The 15,554-nt window shown below is 36.1% G+C and overlaps 1 protein-coding gene across 2 annotated transcripts in view; it reads left to right on the forward strand.

Moving 5' to 3' along the window:
• Positions 1-15,554, forward strand: part of LOC107729402 (succinyl-CoA ligase [GDP-forming] subunit beta, mitochondrial-like) — a 123,450-nt gene that overhangs the window by 8,852 nt on the left and 99,044 nt on the right. For both annotated transcript variants that reach the window (XM_016539885.1, XM_016539886.1), the window contains exon 2: positions 8,166-8,307. In XM_016539885.1, coding sequence (XP_016395371.1) covers positions 8,166-8,307 — 142 coding nt within the window. The remainder of the gene's footprint in view (positions 1-8,165; positions 8,308-15,554) is intronic.

The following is a 15,554-nucleotide window of genomic DNA, read 5'->3' on the forward strand; positions in this document are numbered from 1 at the left end:
TGGTTTAATTTAGTTTGCAGTTCAACCGGTTTTATTTATTTTTTTTATTGTAAATTGAATCTGCAGTGTGGGAAAAAAAATGCTAAACAAAATAATTTTGTAAGTAGTGGTTATCTGTATCCTATCAGCCAAAAAAATTGTATCCTTGCAATGCATATCATTACATACTTTTCATGATCCAGTCACATCCAGATGCATAAAAGCCTCATCCTACAATTTTTTTGCACTAAACATCCTGTTTTACTTGAAAATGTTGGTATTGAAGTTAAATATGTTGCAAATGTTGTTTGCAGTTGGTTGTCTTTAACATATGGTGGCATTTCAAACTCGCTGTTTACTTGCACCCCACTCCACATTTTATACACACACCACCCAAACACAATTTAAAATGCTGTTTTTTTCTTCTTATCTATCACAGCTGATGAGAAGCAGTGCAGGTATCAGAATAGGGTTATAAGAGCAATGACAAGAGCAGCAGACCCTTTCTAGCACCTTGGAGTGTTTTTTCCCCTTCGTCTGAAGTGTGTACGTGTTACCTTCATATATCCAGCTGGATTAGCAGCATAGACCTCGTCATCACTGCAGTGCAGTGGCCTATTCTTTCCAATGGAGTATTACACACTCAAATCTGAATAAGTAGATCTGTGATCCACCATGACAAAGTGTGCCAGATGCACAAATATAGTTTCATCACACTTTTCTTTAGCTGTTAATTAAACAAAAAACAAAAAAATAATAATGTGATTGCATATCATACACTTCATTACTTTTATCAAAAACATTATCAAGAAAAGGCTCTACAACCTTAAATTTGTACCAGACTTTTTAAAGTTGATGTGAGGGCCTTACAGAGCATCTGCTATCCTGTGGAATTTGAAGCAACTGCTGCCACAGCTTTCCTTCGTCCTTTCACCTTTGTGAGGACAACGATGAGTCAAGATCTGCTGTGGGCCACCATGTCCTTAAAGGGGTCATATGATGTTGCTAAAAAGAACATTATTTTGTGTATTTGGTGTAATGAAATGTGTTTATGCGGTTTAAAGTTAAAAAAACACATTATTTTCCACATACTGTACATTATTGTTTCTCCTCTATGCCCCACCTTTTTGAAACGCTTTGATTTTTACAAAGCTCATCGGTCTACAGATCTTATGCACCAAGAGCTTGTAACCCTCCAAAGAGAAAGGAAAAATTGAAATCGCATCATATGACCCCTTTAAGAGACATCTGGCCCCCCAGAGGATCCAGAGAAGCTGTTTCTTTCAATGCTAATAAAGGATAGAAACGTGCAAATGTTTCTGTTTAGGTCAGGTGAGAATAAGGTCATTTTTGGATTGTGGGGTTAGTCCTCTTTTATGTGGCTCAGATGTTCTCCAAGTAGTGTGGCCTACTGGATAAAGTTTAGGGTGTTAGTTTACCCCCAAATTAAAATTCTGTCATCATTTACTCACCCTCATGTCATTCCAAACCTGTATGACTTCATTCTTCTGTGGAACACTTTGAAGAACTGTTTTTGTCCATTAAATGAAAGTCAGTGGTGTCCAAAAACATCATTGTTTTTGTATAGACAGAAGCCACTGAGACATTCCTCAAAATATCTTATTTAATGAAGAAATAAAGTCATGCAGGTTTGGAACAACATGAGGGTGAAGAAAATGATGGCAGAATAGGTGAGCTATCCCTTTAAGGCTCCACTATTTGCTTTCCCATTGGTTGTTTCTGAAATCCTTGACTACTACTTGCTTAGTATTGGCTAAAACTGATGGATTGCTAACAGTGTCTCAACTCTCTGAATCATTCAGTCAAGGTTTAGGGCTCTTTAAGCGCTTCTCGGCTTTTATCACAAAACTAATCTTGTTTGTTTGTTTTCTTCAGGTAGTGGTAAAAGAGTAGTAATACTACTTTTTTTTTTTTTTGCTTTGGGAAGTAGCCTAAAAAAAAGGCCTTTAAAAAAAAAAAAAAGACCATAAAATAAGACCAGAAGATATATTAAATGGTTATATTAATGCTCATATTAGTATTTTTAAAGTTAATTTTACAGTACTTTATTACTTTTTGATGATTATTATTGTTATTTTTACTATAATTTTTTTTCAGATATCATAGATAAATATAGAGAAAATGTACAAGAATACAAACATTGTGTTAAAACGAGCACCTTAATTTTATTTTTTTTTGTTTAAACTTTTTAACTGATTTATGGTGACATTTTGGTGTTACCCTGTGGCCTGGTTGGTTAGAGGGAGACAGACTTACGTCAACAACGTTGGTAGTGCAAGGAAGCATCACAGCGTGCACACAAACCGATTGTGTGTAACCAACCTGAAACAGAACAGTGTGCTGAGACATGGCTTTAAAAGTTTAACTAATTTAACTTCACACAGCATCTTTAAACACAGTTTAATTAATTACCTGAGACATTAAAGTAATTAACATTCTCTTAAAACTATTAACGCTTGTATTTACAGTGACACTGAATGATGAGAGCTGAGGATGATAAAATTGTAGGACTGATTTGAGCAGTTGAATGGTTTTAATCTAAAATGACTTGTGAGAGGAAATAGAGAATTTAATTTTTATGCCATTCTTTGACATTTAACAGTTACAGCAGAATGTCATGGTTGTCGCTTTAATTCTCTGAATTAGAAAATATTGACTATTCATTGGAAAAAGTTCAGAAATAGGGATTTATGTAGGTGGCGCTGAGCTTTTGTTGCTGTAAAATTGTTGCTTTGAATTGTATTTGGATTTTGCTGTCAGTTGATATGTTAAAACATTTTGACATTTTACCTTAAAGTGCAACAGTATTTCGCATATCACATATATAGTAAGTTGTCACATTATACTATAGCTTGCTATGGAAGCCCATTTCTACCACAGAGAAAAAAATAAAAATAAATCACGCTTCGATTTACATAAAAAGTCATAAAAATGAAATAAAATGAGATGGAAAAAGAATCAAAATCATGAGATTAAGAAGTCCAAAATAATGATATAAAAACAATTGTAAAGTCATCATTATGACATAAAAGCTCAAAATTTAGACAAGTCATAATAATGACATAAAAAGGCAATTTTTACATCACAATTTTATCTAAATTTCAGAATTTCAACTTCAATGCTTAGTGATTTTGACATTTTACGCCATAAGTGATTTACCAAAGCATGAGTTTTTTTATTATTATTTTTTTTTCTTTCTTGTGTGGTGGAAATATGTTTCCATAGACATATAGATGTTTTAACTAACTACATTACTACATACTTATTTACTTTAATTTGTTTGTTTGTTTTTTACATGAGTACATCAGTGCATCTATTCTATTCTATTGCATCTCTCTCTCTCTCTCTATATATATATATATGTGTATGTATGTATGTATGTATGTTTCTGTATATTTGAGCTTTCAGCTGCATATGTGTTTGTGGGTGTAGACATCTGTTCGTTTATGTGTGTGTGTTGGTATTTAACTGGTGGTGTCTCCAGAGTGCTGATGAAGATAATTACTGTTGAGGCAGAGTCTCAGGGGACATCAGACACCTGCCGCCCCCCCTCTCACCGCCTCCTCCTGGAAGAATTTCAACTTCAATGCTTAGTGATTTTGACATTTTACGCCATAAGTGATTTACCAAAGCATGAGTTTTTTTATTATTATTATTTTTTCTTTCTTGTGTGGTGGAAATATGTTTCCATAGACGTATAGATGTTTTAACTAACTACATACTTATTTACTTTCATTTGTTTGTTTGTTTTTTACATGAGTACATCAGTGCATCTATTCTATTCTATTGCATCTCTCTCTCTCTATATATATATATATATATGTGTATGTATGTATGTATGTATGTTTCTGTATATTTGAGCTTTCAGCTGCATATGTGTTTGTGGGTGTAGAAAGCTGTTCGTTTATGTGTGTGTGTTGGTATTTAACTGGTGGTGTCTCCAGAGTGCTGATGAAGATAATTACTGTTGAGGCAGAGTCTCAGGGGACATCAGACACCTGCCGCCCCCCCTCTCACCGCCTCCTCCTGGAGCACAGCGCTCGCGCCCCTGACGCCCACCTCCCGGTTCGGATGCACCTCAACCTCCCTTTGCCCTTGAGTGAACTGATAACCTGTACAGCTACAAAGTGGGCTCCTGCTAAATTTAGCGAGAAGGGGGAAAATAAAACAATTACCGCTAACATTTGCAAAGAGGTTGCCATGGAGCTCTTTTAGCACTTCCACAGTCTGGTTAATCAAGCGGGGCCGGAACCGGGAACGCCGATAACACCTGACAGACAGAAACAGAAAAATATAACTGTTAGGCAAATATCATCTCCTCAAATCAAGACATTTGATATTCTTAAACTTATAATTCTCTCATTAGACTCCAGATTTAGATGTTCATACACCTGACACCTGGTATGTGATGCTACATTGCTTTTCTTGTCTTTGAATGACAAAGGGCTGTGAATCTGAAGATGGTTTGGGAGACAGATATGAGAGACAGGGTGCTCTATTCGGTGCCTGATTAGAAATTTACAGCCGCTTTAAATGCTTAAGTTCTTTAAGTCGGGTGAATTCTTATTGACTATTAATGTTTTTATCAATTATCAGTTAGAAAAATCATTCAAAAAAGTGATTCGAATTATATAATTCCTCTGTGATGTTATTGTTATATTTGTGGTGTGGACTTTCCTATTCTCAAAGAATTTGAAGAATTATTAAAGGGGTCATATGATGTTGCTAAAAAGAACATTATAGTGTATACTTTTGTCCTTGTGCACTTTTTTTGGTTTTTAATTCCACTTCAATTGTAAGCATTTGAGACAAGTCCTATATTACGCCCCCATAGTGTGTACTTCTACGTGTGTGCTTCTGTAGTATTGAATTTTGGGTGTATATGTCCAAAGTGTACACATCTTGTAGCCTTTAATAGAGTGCAGTTATGATGTGTTTCATTAGTATACTATTCTGAGTGTAGAGTTTTGTAGAATTCCCTTATGTGTGTACTTCCATAGCGTGTTCGTCACCTTAGGTGTTTAGATTTCACATCAACTAATGTGTACTTCTGTAGTATGCACTTCTGAGTGTAACCTTCCACAGTGCTCTTCCACAGCCAGGCAGCTTTGGTGGGCACCCTCATTATTCTCCATTGAGACATGTAGACGCTCAATTAGCAGAAGCCATAGAGAGTTGTTCAAAAGCATGACTTAATAAGGTGCTTAACTGCATTAAGCACTGTGCTGCTCTGATAACCTGTTTTACTCTCATTCTATAGTGGTGAATAATGGGAAATTGTCTATTTAATGAGTGTCTTATGGGTTGTTAACTATCACATTCAATGCTCATCAAAGGACGTGATCATGAATGTGTGTGATTATTAACCTAGTGCCGAACTGCAATGATTAGAAATTTTAGCCTGAATGTAAGACAAGACATGAATGGTCTTGAAGACGCTTTATTACAGTTGATGTTTGTTGTGAAATGACTTCAAAGACCTGCCTGAACAAATTAATCCATCTGTTTATTCATGGTAGGTCGGACGGAACAGTATGATGGTATATCCCACGTGACAGTAGAGGTGTGTCAATGTGCTGGTTGAAATTTGGTCTAGTCTCTGATCTGTCAAACATATAATGACATATTGTGACACAGTTTGACTGTAGGCTCACATACTAAAGAGTAACGTCACTGTGTTTTTAGTATATATGCCATGGTATTAGCATATTTTTTTGACATGTTTATTATGTTAACCATGTTAATTCCATGGTATTTTGGAAGCACATTGGAGTACCATGCAAATAGCATTTGATATGAATTTCAGTGCCATCGTATGTATCAAAATACCATGGTATTACCATCTGATACCATAGCATGAAAAACATGCAACATGCATCTGCATGGAATACTACTATTTATTGTATACTAACTGTAAGTTCATCTGCTTCAAGAACAACGCTGTTATTACGTCGCTTGTGAGAAATGTCATGTTGCTTTTAAGTTGCTAAACTATTTTACTGATAAAATCGTCAGAGCAGCGCTGACAACACGTTTCTGTGCACGTGTGTTTCCGTGTGTGCGAGTGTTCATATTGTGTGTGAGTTTGTATGGGAGAGAGAGAGAAGGAGAAAGCGAGTATGTGCTTTCCATTCTTAAAAAAAGTAATCTTGTGGGAAAAACATGGAAATATTTGTAAATACATGGAAAACACTTACTATATTTATTTATTTGCTTGGTCAGTGTCATTGTGGGTTTTGGTTCTTTTGCTGTTGTAAGCTGTAAAGACCTTTGAAATAACTGAAATCGTTTCGTACCCACTGTATATATATATATATATATATATATTATTGTTAGTTCTTCATACCTGTGAATTACCTTGAGTAATTGTGTATTTAGTCTTAATCATGAAAATGTTGACTTATGAATTGTTACCACATTTCACACTATTACTAATGCAAAAAAAGAAGAAACATTTTTCATTTTATTTTTTTCATTTAGTTGTCAGGCCTGTTAGCTTACATGCTACAGAATCAATCAATGAACACTTTTAATTCAGCTCTACCTTTGCTCACCTCAAGTTGTTGACCTCCTTTTTTCCTCTCACGTTTTCTTTTTCTCCTGAAAGAACAGCCCACACTTCTAGGATTGTCTCTCTCTCCGTCTCGCATGTTTCTTTATTAATATTCATTTTCGGAAGTTTATTCATGTAAAGCACACTTTGTTTATTGCTGATGCAATGAAGCATAATCTTTTGAGAAAACAGCACTTATTTCCCATATGAATTAATAAAAAGCAGTGAACCATAAGCCCATTGTGTCCTAGACAGTCAAAAAATAAACCCTCATCTGTGAAGTCTAAATAAAATCCTTCAGCTATGTGGCTGACTGAAGGTAAATGTTGCTCTGTCTGTCAGTGCACACGTTATATATCAGCATGTTACCATGCTACGCAAAGAATCAGAATTTTCTCAGGTTATCTGCAACTTTTTGTCATAAATATGACATAGAAAAAGTACTAAAGTGCACAAAATGCATAGTTTCATGTGTGAGGCAGCTTTATTACCCAATGTCCTTTCACTGAACCTTTCATTAGTTGCTATGTTAACAACAGCTAGCTTGTACAACAGGGAGCTGTTTCCAGTTTTAAATATGACGGTATCCACCCCCATACAGAGGTAAATATATACATCGAATGCTACATCATGGCTATTATGAATGACCCTCAGAGGACTCAGCAGATGCGAACCATGAACATACCTTTCTGTGTAAAAAGCCATGTTCAATAGCTGACAATGGTCTTGTGTACTTCAGTGTGCTTAGGAGCATACTTAGATTTTCGTTGACGCATTATGCATTTTTATATATTTATATATAAGCATACTGAAGTACACTTAACCATTGCTTTATATAATATTTAAATTCAATAATTGTTATTCATTAACATTAATATATATATATATATATATATATATATATATATACAGTTACGTCGCTTGTGAGAAATGTCATGTTGCTTTTAAGTTGCTAAACTATTTTACTGATAAAATCGTCAGAGCAGCGCTGACAACACGTTTCTGTGCACGTGTGTTTCCGTGTGTGCGAGTGTTCATATTGTGTGTGAGTTTGTATGGGAGAGAGAGAGAAGGAGAAAGCGAGTATGTGCTTTCCATTCTTAAAAAAAGTAATCTTGTGGGAAAAACATGGAAATATTTGTAAATACATGGAAAACACTTACTATATTTATTTATTTGCTTGGTCAGTGTCATTGTGGGTTTTGGTTCTTTTGCTGTTGTAAGCTGTAAAGACCTTTGAAATAACTGAAATCGTTTGGCGAAGTGATCTGGGCATGTAATGCGGTCAAGACCTGCCTGGAACTACTTTTGCTGTGCGTTTCCCTGAAAATAATTGCACACCTTAGAACATTCATCAGCCACTCAGACTCAAGCATTCAACAGCCCCGTAGTATAAGATATAGTTTAATGAATAGTGTAAAAACAATTTTATTGAATAGTCCAAAGGCACATTCACAATTTTGCAGACAAAAAAGGTTCATTGTCAACATAGTGTAGTGATACACAAAGCGTCCATCAAGTTTTAAAAACAAACAAGCAGAGGTTCATATCATATATTTTATTCACAACTTTTATTAATTAAACCATACTGTTTATGTCTTTGTGTTTTTAGTTAGTGAGGGTAAGTCCCAGAAGATGGCTGAACCTGCAAGAGTACCAGAGCAAGAAGCTGATGCAGGACAGTGGCGTGACCGTACAGCGCTTCTTTGTGGCTGACACTGCCTCTGAAGCCCTGGAGGCCGCCAAGAGACTCAGTAAGTGTCCTTCTCATTCTAAACTGCTCGCTATTAAGTGTCTAAACATAGTGCAGCTTTTTTGAAGTCTCTAATAGCTTTCAGTCAACAATGTGATTACATGAATAACACTTCGTTGATAACATGCTAATGTGGTAATGTTTATTTGTTAACTCGATTGGTGCTTGTATGCCGAGATCTGGCCTCCCACACATTGAGCTGGGGTATGTGGGATTAGCCAGTGAGAACGAAGAACACAAATTGCATTGATGTTTTTGCTTTTATTCTGGTGGACATGCCTTCAAGGGTCAACAGTTCTGAAAATCTTCTCTTATTTCTTCTGCTTTTCTTCTGTTTACATGGTTTGTTGCTCCCTCACTGTTTTATCCATGCATGCTTATTCTTGTTTTCTTTCATGCCCTTTTATTTATTTCTAAGCATGTGAGCTTCTGTTTCTGAGACAAGCACCTTTTATATGTGGCATTTCTGGTGATGGCTGTGATGTACCGGTGCAGTCCGGGCTAAATCCAAGAGGTGGACTAATGTCTGTTAGTGCCGGTTTTCTAAACCTCATATGGTTTCATGTATGAGACTATGGATGCTTTCCAGAGGCTCACAGCTGTAATCTTCTTCTTATCTCACTGTACACAACAGGCTTTAGCATTCCATTTCGAGCCCTTTTCCATTTTCTTCAGCCCTTACCATGTACAGGTGCATCTCAATAAATTAGAATGTCGTGGAAAAGTTAATTTATTTCAGTAATTCAACTCAAATTGTGAAACTCGTGTATTAAATAAATTCAATGCACACAGACTGAAGTAGTTTAAGTCTTTGGTTCGTTTAATTGTGATGATTTTGGCTCACATTTAACAAAAACCAATCAATTCACTATCTCAACAAATTAGAAAACCAATCTGAGAGACCATTTTGAAGGCTCAGGAAACCTTTGCAGGTGTTTGAGTTGATTAGCTGATTGGCATGTCACCATATTCTAATTTGTTGGTGGGTTTTTGTTAAATGTGAGCCAAAATCATCACAATTAAAAGAACCAAAGACTTAAACTACTTCAGTCTGTGTGCATTGAATTTATTTAATACACAGGTTTCACAATTTGAGTTGAATTACTGAAATAAATTAACTTTTCCACGACATTCTAATTTATTGAGATGCACCTGTATGACTAAATATTTTCTTTCAAATGGGGTTTGTTGTTCATAGGAGTTTGATTTTTACAGCCCAGGTGCTGTTTCAGGTCAAATGTTGAGGGTGAGGCAATGACATCTTTTTTTCTGACTCAATTAAGCATTTCCAGTCCAGCACATTGAGTGTTTCAGTCTGGTTCCTGTGGGATAGGGCAGGGCCCGGGTGACATGTACGAGTCGACCAAGCGAGACGTGAAGGATTTCTGTGACTGCGATATTGCAGTGAGCTGTTCTCCCCAGTGCAGAGATGCCACCCCACAGTTGGGCCCACTTACCCATGCGGCAATTCAGCTGACAGCTCAATTCGAGCTCTGCAGTTTAGTGCTCCTCAACTACAGCAAAAAGCATTTTGAAAGCATTGCATTTTTGTTTTTTGATTTTCTTGCAATACGACAAAGTGTTGAAACTATACAGCTGCACTAGGCATGTGACTGTATCAAATATTCATGATGCGATTAATTGCTAATGCTTTTATCACGGTATACTATATTATCACGGTATTGAAATTTAGTTGCAAAAAAAGTGTTGTCATAATAAAGTATAACAGGTTTAATAACTTTTTTCTTATAACATAAAAGAAACTGAACATTTAAATACAATAAAGCAATACACAAAAAATGTATAAAGTAAATCATTTCACACAGATTAAAGTACAAAAGAATTATGAAGACCAATAGGTAACACCTTACAATACGATCTCATTAGTTAACCTTAGTTAATGCACTAACATGAACAATGAGCAATAGCTACATTTGCTACAGAAGTTATGAATCTTTGTTAAAAAAATACAACGGTTCATGTTAGCACGAGTTCATTAAATAACACAGTAGCAACTTTTGATTTGAACAACGTGTTATTAAATATTGAAATCAACTAAGATTAATGAATGTTTAGAAGAATTTTCCATTTGCAGTTTATGTTAAAGGGGTCATATGACGTTGCTAAAAAGAACATTATGTTATAATTACATTATCCCTTAATGTAAAGTGTGACTGAACAATAAAGAATCAAAACATTTTCAAAGAATATCTAGTGCATGTTGTAGTTCAGATTACAATGTAAAAAAAAGTTTGAAAATAAATAGCCTATTAAAGGCACAATATGTAATTTTCGCCGCTAGAGGGCACGTATTCAAAATAAACAAATAGACAAAGGCATAGTTTTATGACGCCGTGACTGAGTGTGGAATCATGGGAGTTGTCGTCTTCATCCCCACAGCTGAAGCAATCCGACTTAAAATTGCTTATTTCTCTGGATTTAAAAATTCTTTGAAACATTTGGGATAATGTAAGTACACAAGTCAGCAAAATATATAACACTGTTCTAGTGGTTTCTGGATATTTTAATAAAAAAATCTTACATATTGTGCCTTTAAGTCTAAATATTTCAGTATTTGGCGCTGTGATGAGCACCATAGCGAATACACAAATCTGAATGGCTGTTCAAAAAAAATTTTTTTTTATTATTTAAATACGTTTCAGAAAGTAGCACTGTGCTTTGTTTATGGGGTTTCTGGGGTAACGGCTGCATTTCTGTTGTTCAGCGCCATCTGCTGTCAGAGAGTGAATGTGCACTTTCATTCAGCGTGTCACGCGCTTCTCATCCGTGCTTGTTTACATGAGAGCGCACAGCGGTGTTATGCATTGTGACCAGTTGATGGGAAAAGTATTCTTAAAATGCATTAAAAAAATCTGAATAATTTGAAATAAATAATTATTCACAGTATTTTGAAATACCGTCACATGTCTAAGCTGCACCTTCTGTTTTGGCATGTTTGCCGTTAACTTTATTATTATTATTATTATTGGCCTTATTGTCTTTTTATTAGTGAATTTATTACGAATTCATTTTATTTATTTAAAATTTTAAATAATATTTTACTTTTTTTATTACATTAAATTAATTTTATTTTATTTTATTTATATAAAAATCTAAAGTATCAATGCAATGCAAGAATCAATCAATGCAAGAAAAGAATAATTGCAATATTATTATGTAATGTTATGTACTGTGCTAATTTGGTATTATTTACATGCTATTATAGAATCGATTACATTTAGTTTGGTTTAGTAATTTCTTTTTAATTTTTTTTAAAGAATTTTGTTGAACTTTCATAAATTTAGTATATATGTATATAGATATTTAATAGCTTTCCATGAGAAACAAGCACAAATTTGAGTCGTTATTCATTAAAAATGACCACCACAGTCACCATTCACATTGATTATCTAGCGTAGCGTCAGTTCTGGCAGGTCACGTTAGTCAAGCTCGCATCAGCTGACTCTCAGCTGATCCCCATCAACCTATGGGAATACGACACCTATCCAAGTATTCATATATAAGGTCCCGCAGTAGTATCAGCAGTTTTCGCATTGCTCAATAGCTAATTACCCTCCTCCATCCCCAACTCCTCCTCTGTCAGTCAGGATTCAGCCTTCGGATTCTCTTTTGAATCAGACTAATTCTAAAATGTGTACATAACATTATTTAACTTTAACGATATCTGCAATACATTTATGTTGGTTCTGTTCTGTTTACCCTAGGGGGGTTATCGCTGCTCTCCCTGCTCTCATCCATGCTAGGCTGCATGGATGCGCAGGGAGTTCTTGCCCAGAACGGAACCATACCGCCAATCCAAACCGTATGCTAATTGTCAATCATCTTTGACGATAGTGGTCCTGACAGAAGTATAGAAAAGAGCAACCTGAACACTCTGCTAAACATCTCCATTTGTGTTCCACATAGGAAAGGAAGTCATACTGCTTTCAAAAGACATGAGAGTGAGGAAATAATAATTGAACTTTCAAATGTTAGGTAAACTATCCCTTAAAGATAGTAGGAAGAATTCATTATACTAACTTCTGTGGAAGAAAGATGGAAAAATACTGTTTCATCCAAGAGACAGTTTGAAACTGTGAAGAGAGTGGTGAGTTTCTTTGTTGACATTCTTTCTTTATTTGTTGACTGACTGCAAGCCGTGGTGCTAATGATCCCACACCTGTTTCTAAAGTTGGGCCTGTGTTTGGCACGGAGGCAGGGGGGCTGTCCATTTTAAACAACCCCCTGTGCCGTTAAGTAATCTGACTGTCAAAGAGGCAAGTCTGATGCTACCTTCATCAGTCACCAACCACCACTCGATTATGCAGCTCTGCTTGCTGCCAAAACACACGTGTGCACATTAACACACACACACACACACAAAAGAACAATGAGAGAGAAGATGAAAGATACAGGAGGGGAAGATAGAGAGAGACTGAGAGTGGGGTCACACAGCATAGCTAAAATATGCTACCGCTGACTTCTGATTGGACGATAAGTTGGGAACTTTTTGCCACCGAACTGAGACGGTGCAATAAATCAAAGCGAGAATGGTTGCATAGCTCAACCGTAGAAAGACTCTCTCAGACTATCTCCACCGTGCTCTTGTCCTATTTAAGAGGGAGAGATCTACCCAAGATTGAAAGGTTGGGGAATTGGAGAGGTTCCTCATTTTTGGCTGGAAAACGAGAGGATTTCAACACCTGTAATCAAAAGTGAATTCACCTCAGAGAGAGGCCTTTTTATAGGTAAAAATAAATACAGGATGATGCGGGTTCTAGTATAACCCCTATTCCCAGAACACCGTCTTCTGACATGAAAGGAAAATAAATGTTAATCATTACTTTTGCCGCCTTTCCATCCTGGTACTCGCAAACAGATATTTCTCAGCCAATGAGAACGCTGAATCACATTGGCCTGTTTTGTTTCTGCCGCAGGTCATGTTGACAGGTGCATCTGCTGGGTAAATGTTGATGGATTTGTCTGCTAGAATGTTCCAGAATGATTTTCTCACTGTCTGCATTATTCAGACCCAAGTACAAGTATAGATGGAGAAATATTTAATCTTTTCTTTGTCTACACAAACTATTGTTCACCAAATCCAGGCAAACATGTTCTGCTGTTTCTTTTCTTGTACTAACTTTTCTTTTCTCGCATATTAATTCAGAAATTAGAATCTGTTTTAAATGGTGTTAGACTGACAATTAACAGGAGAGGGATGTATTAATACATTTCACAGAGGTATGAATATTCAAAGTAAACAGCAATAGTTTATGCATGGCAGTCAAATCTCATGTGTCCTTATTAGAGAGCCAGCGACTTTCATATGTCAACCTACAGCGGTATGCTGAATTACCCTGACATTTAACAAACCTGAGAAGAGAGGCAGAATTATATGGCACAATGCAGAGTGGTTTACATATATAGTTTGACTCGACTTGAGAAAAGGTTTTGATCATAGCCTTAATGGAAAATTTGATGAAGGTGACATAAGTTACTGTCAAGCTATTCATTTCACAGAGTTGAGAGCAAGAGTCTTGCTGCTGATTATATTTTCTTAACAGCTTTTCACATCATCTGGATTGAGGCCGTTATCAATCACGACCACTGCTTTTGATCTTAGTGGGGAATAATTAACAAGGTAACAGTTTTTGAAAAACAAAAGCTCAAGGTTGTTGCACCCATGGCCATGACCCATTTTCTATCATCACACCTTTGCATGCAGACATGAGGTTTTAACTGTTCCTCATAACTGTGGATAAATGCTTTTACTGGAGTTTCATAGAGTTTAATTAATTCAAAGTGTTAAATATGATTTGCTTTTTATTATTTAATTAATTATTATAAATTATCAATAATATTTAATTGCCATCAGTCATGTCCAGTTGTGGTGAAATCGGCAGCTTTCACTCTTAGAGGGTCTCGGAGCATCGATGCGTTCACACTTCTCTTCTCCAGGCTCTTCATCAGTGGCATCACACCATATGTCTCTCCGCCGACCCACTACTCTGCTACATACGCGCCATCTGCCGAGTCTTCCCTCGCTCCGAAAGCCTCCTCACTCATGGCTTGTGTTGACTAGAAACTGACTAGTATCCCATAATGTGATATATCTGCATATTTGGGGTATATATAATAACTCTTTGTGTGTGTTGTGGTGCAATGAAAAACAACATTTAAATAAATATCTCATTGTGCTTGAATGTGATGGAAATGCACAAAACGTGCATTGCACTCTCTGACAAATTTTAGAGGACTTGAAAATTGAGAGATGTGCCATGTATTTAATTTCTGGTCAATAACAAAAATCCAATATTTATTTTGATGTTATGGCTAATGAGAAATAAATGGGCAACATGAAAATTCTGTACTATTTTGTAAAAAAAAAAAATACATGTGTGTGTTTGTGTGTGAGACCTTTTCTTTTAATCATGTATAATAGCTTTTTATTTCATTTTTTCTCATTCTGTCATTCACTTTGATAGGCTGTCTCTGGCACAGAGCTGTTGGTCGGCTGGTCGTGTTGCTTTCTCTGATCTGAGATAAAAGAGATTTGTAGAGGTTTTTTTCCCCTTTAAAAAAGATTCAGTGTTAATGGCGTCCAGTGCTTGCATGTTACCTGTCCATTAACAGCAACACGACTAGATTGGTGTATCCATATATATATATAATATATATATATATAGGCTATATATACAGTATATAGAGTTGTCAAAAGACCCGGTACTTCGGTACCAAGTTGGTACTAAAAAAATGAAAACGTTACGGTACCAGGTTTTTTTAAAGGGGTCATATGATGCTGCTAAAAATAACAGTATTTTGTGTATTTGGTGTAATGAAATGTGTTTATGCGGTTTAAAGTTAAAAAAACACATTATTTTCCACATATTGTACATTATTGTTTCTCCTCTATGCCCCGCCTTTCTGAAACGCGTCGATTTTTACAAAGCTCATCGGTCTGAAAAAGCGAGGTGTGCTCTGATTGGCCAGCTATCCAGTGCGTTGTGATTGGCCGAATACCTCAAGCGTGAGACGGAAATGTTACGCTTTAAAGTTCAAAAAACACATTATTTTCCACATATTGTACATTATTGTTTCTCCTCTATGCCCCGCCTTTCTGAAACGCGTCGATTTTTACAAAGCTCATCGGTCTGAAAAGTGAGCTGTGTTCTGATTGGCCAGCTATCCAGTGCGTTGTGATTCACCGAATACCTCAAGCGTGTGACGGAAATGTTACGCCCCTTACCA

The sequence above is a fragment of the Sinocyclocheilus rhinocerous genome, unplaced genomic scaffold, assembly GCF_001515625.1.
Source record: "Sinocyclocheilus rhinocerous isolate Xijiao unplaced genomic scaffold, SAMN03320098_v1.1 scaffold578, whole genome shotgun sequence".
In the NCBI taxonomy this organism is placed as follows: Eukaryota; Metazoa; Chordata; class Actinopteri; order Cypriniformes; family Cyprinidae; genus Sinocyclocheilus; species Sinocyclocheilus rhinocerous.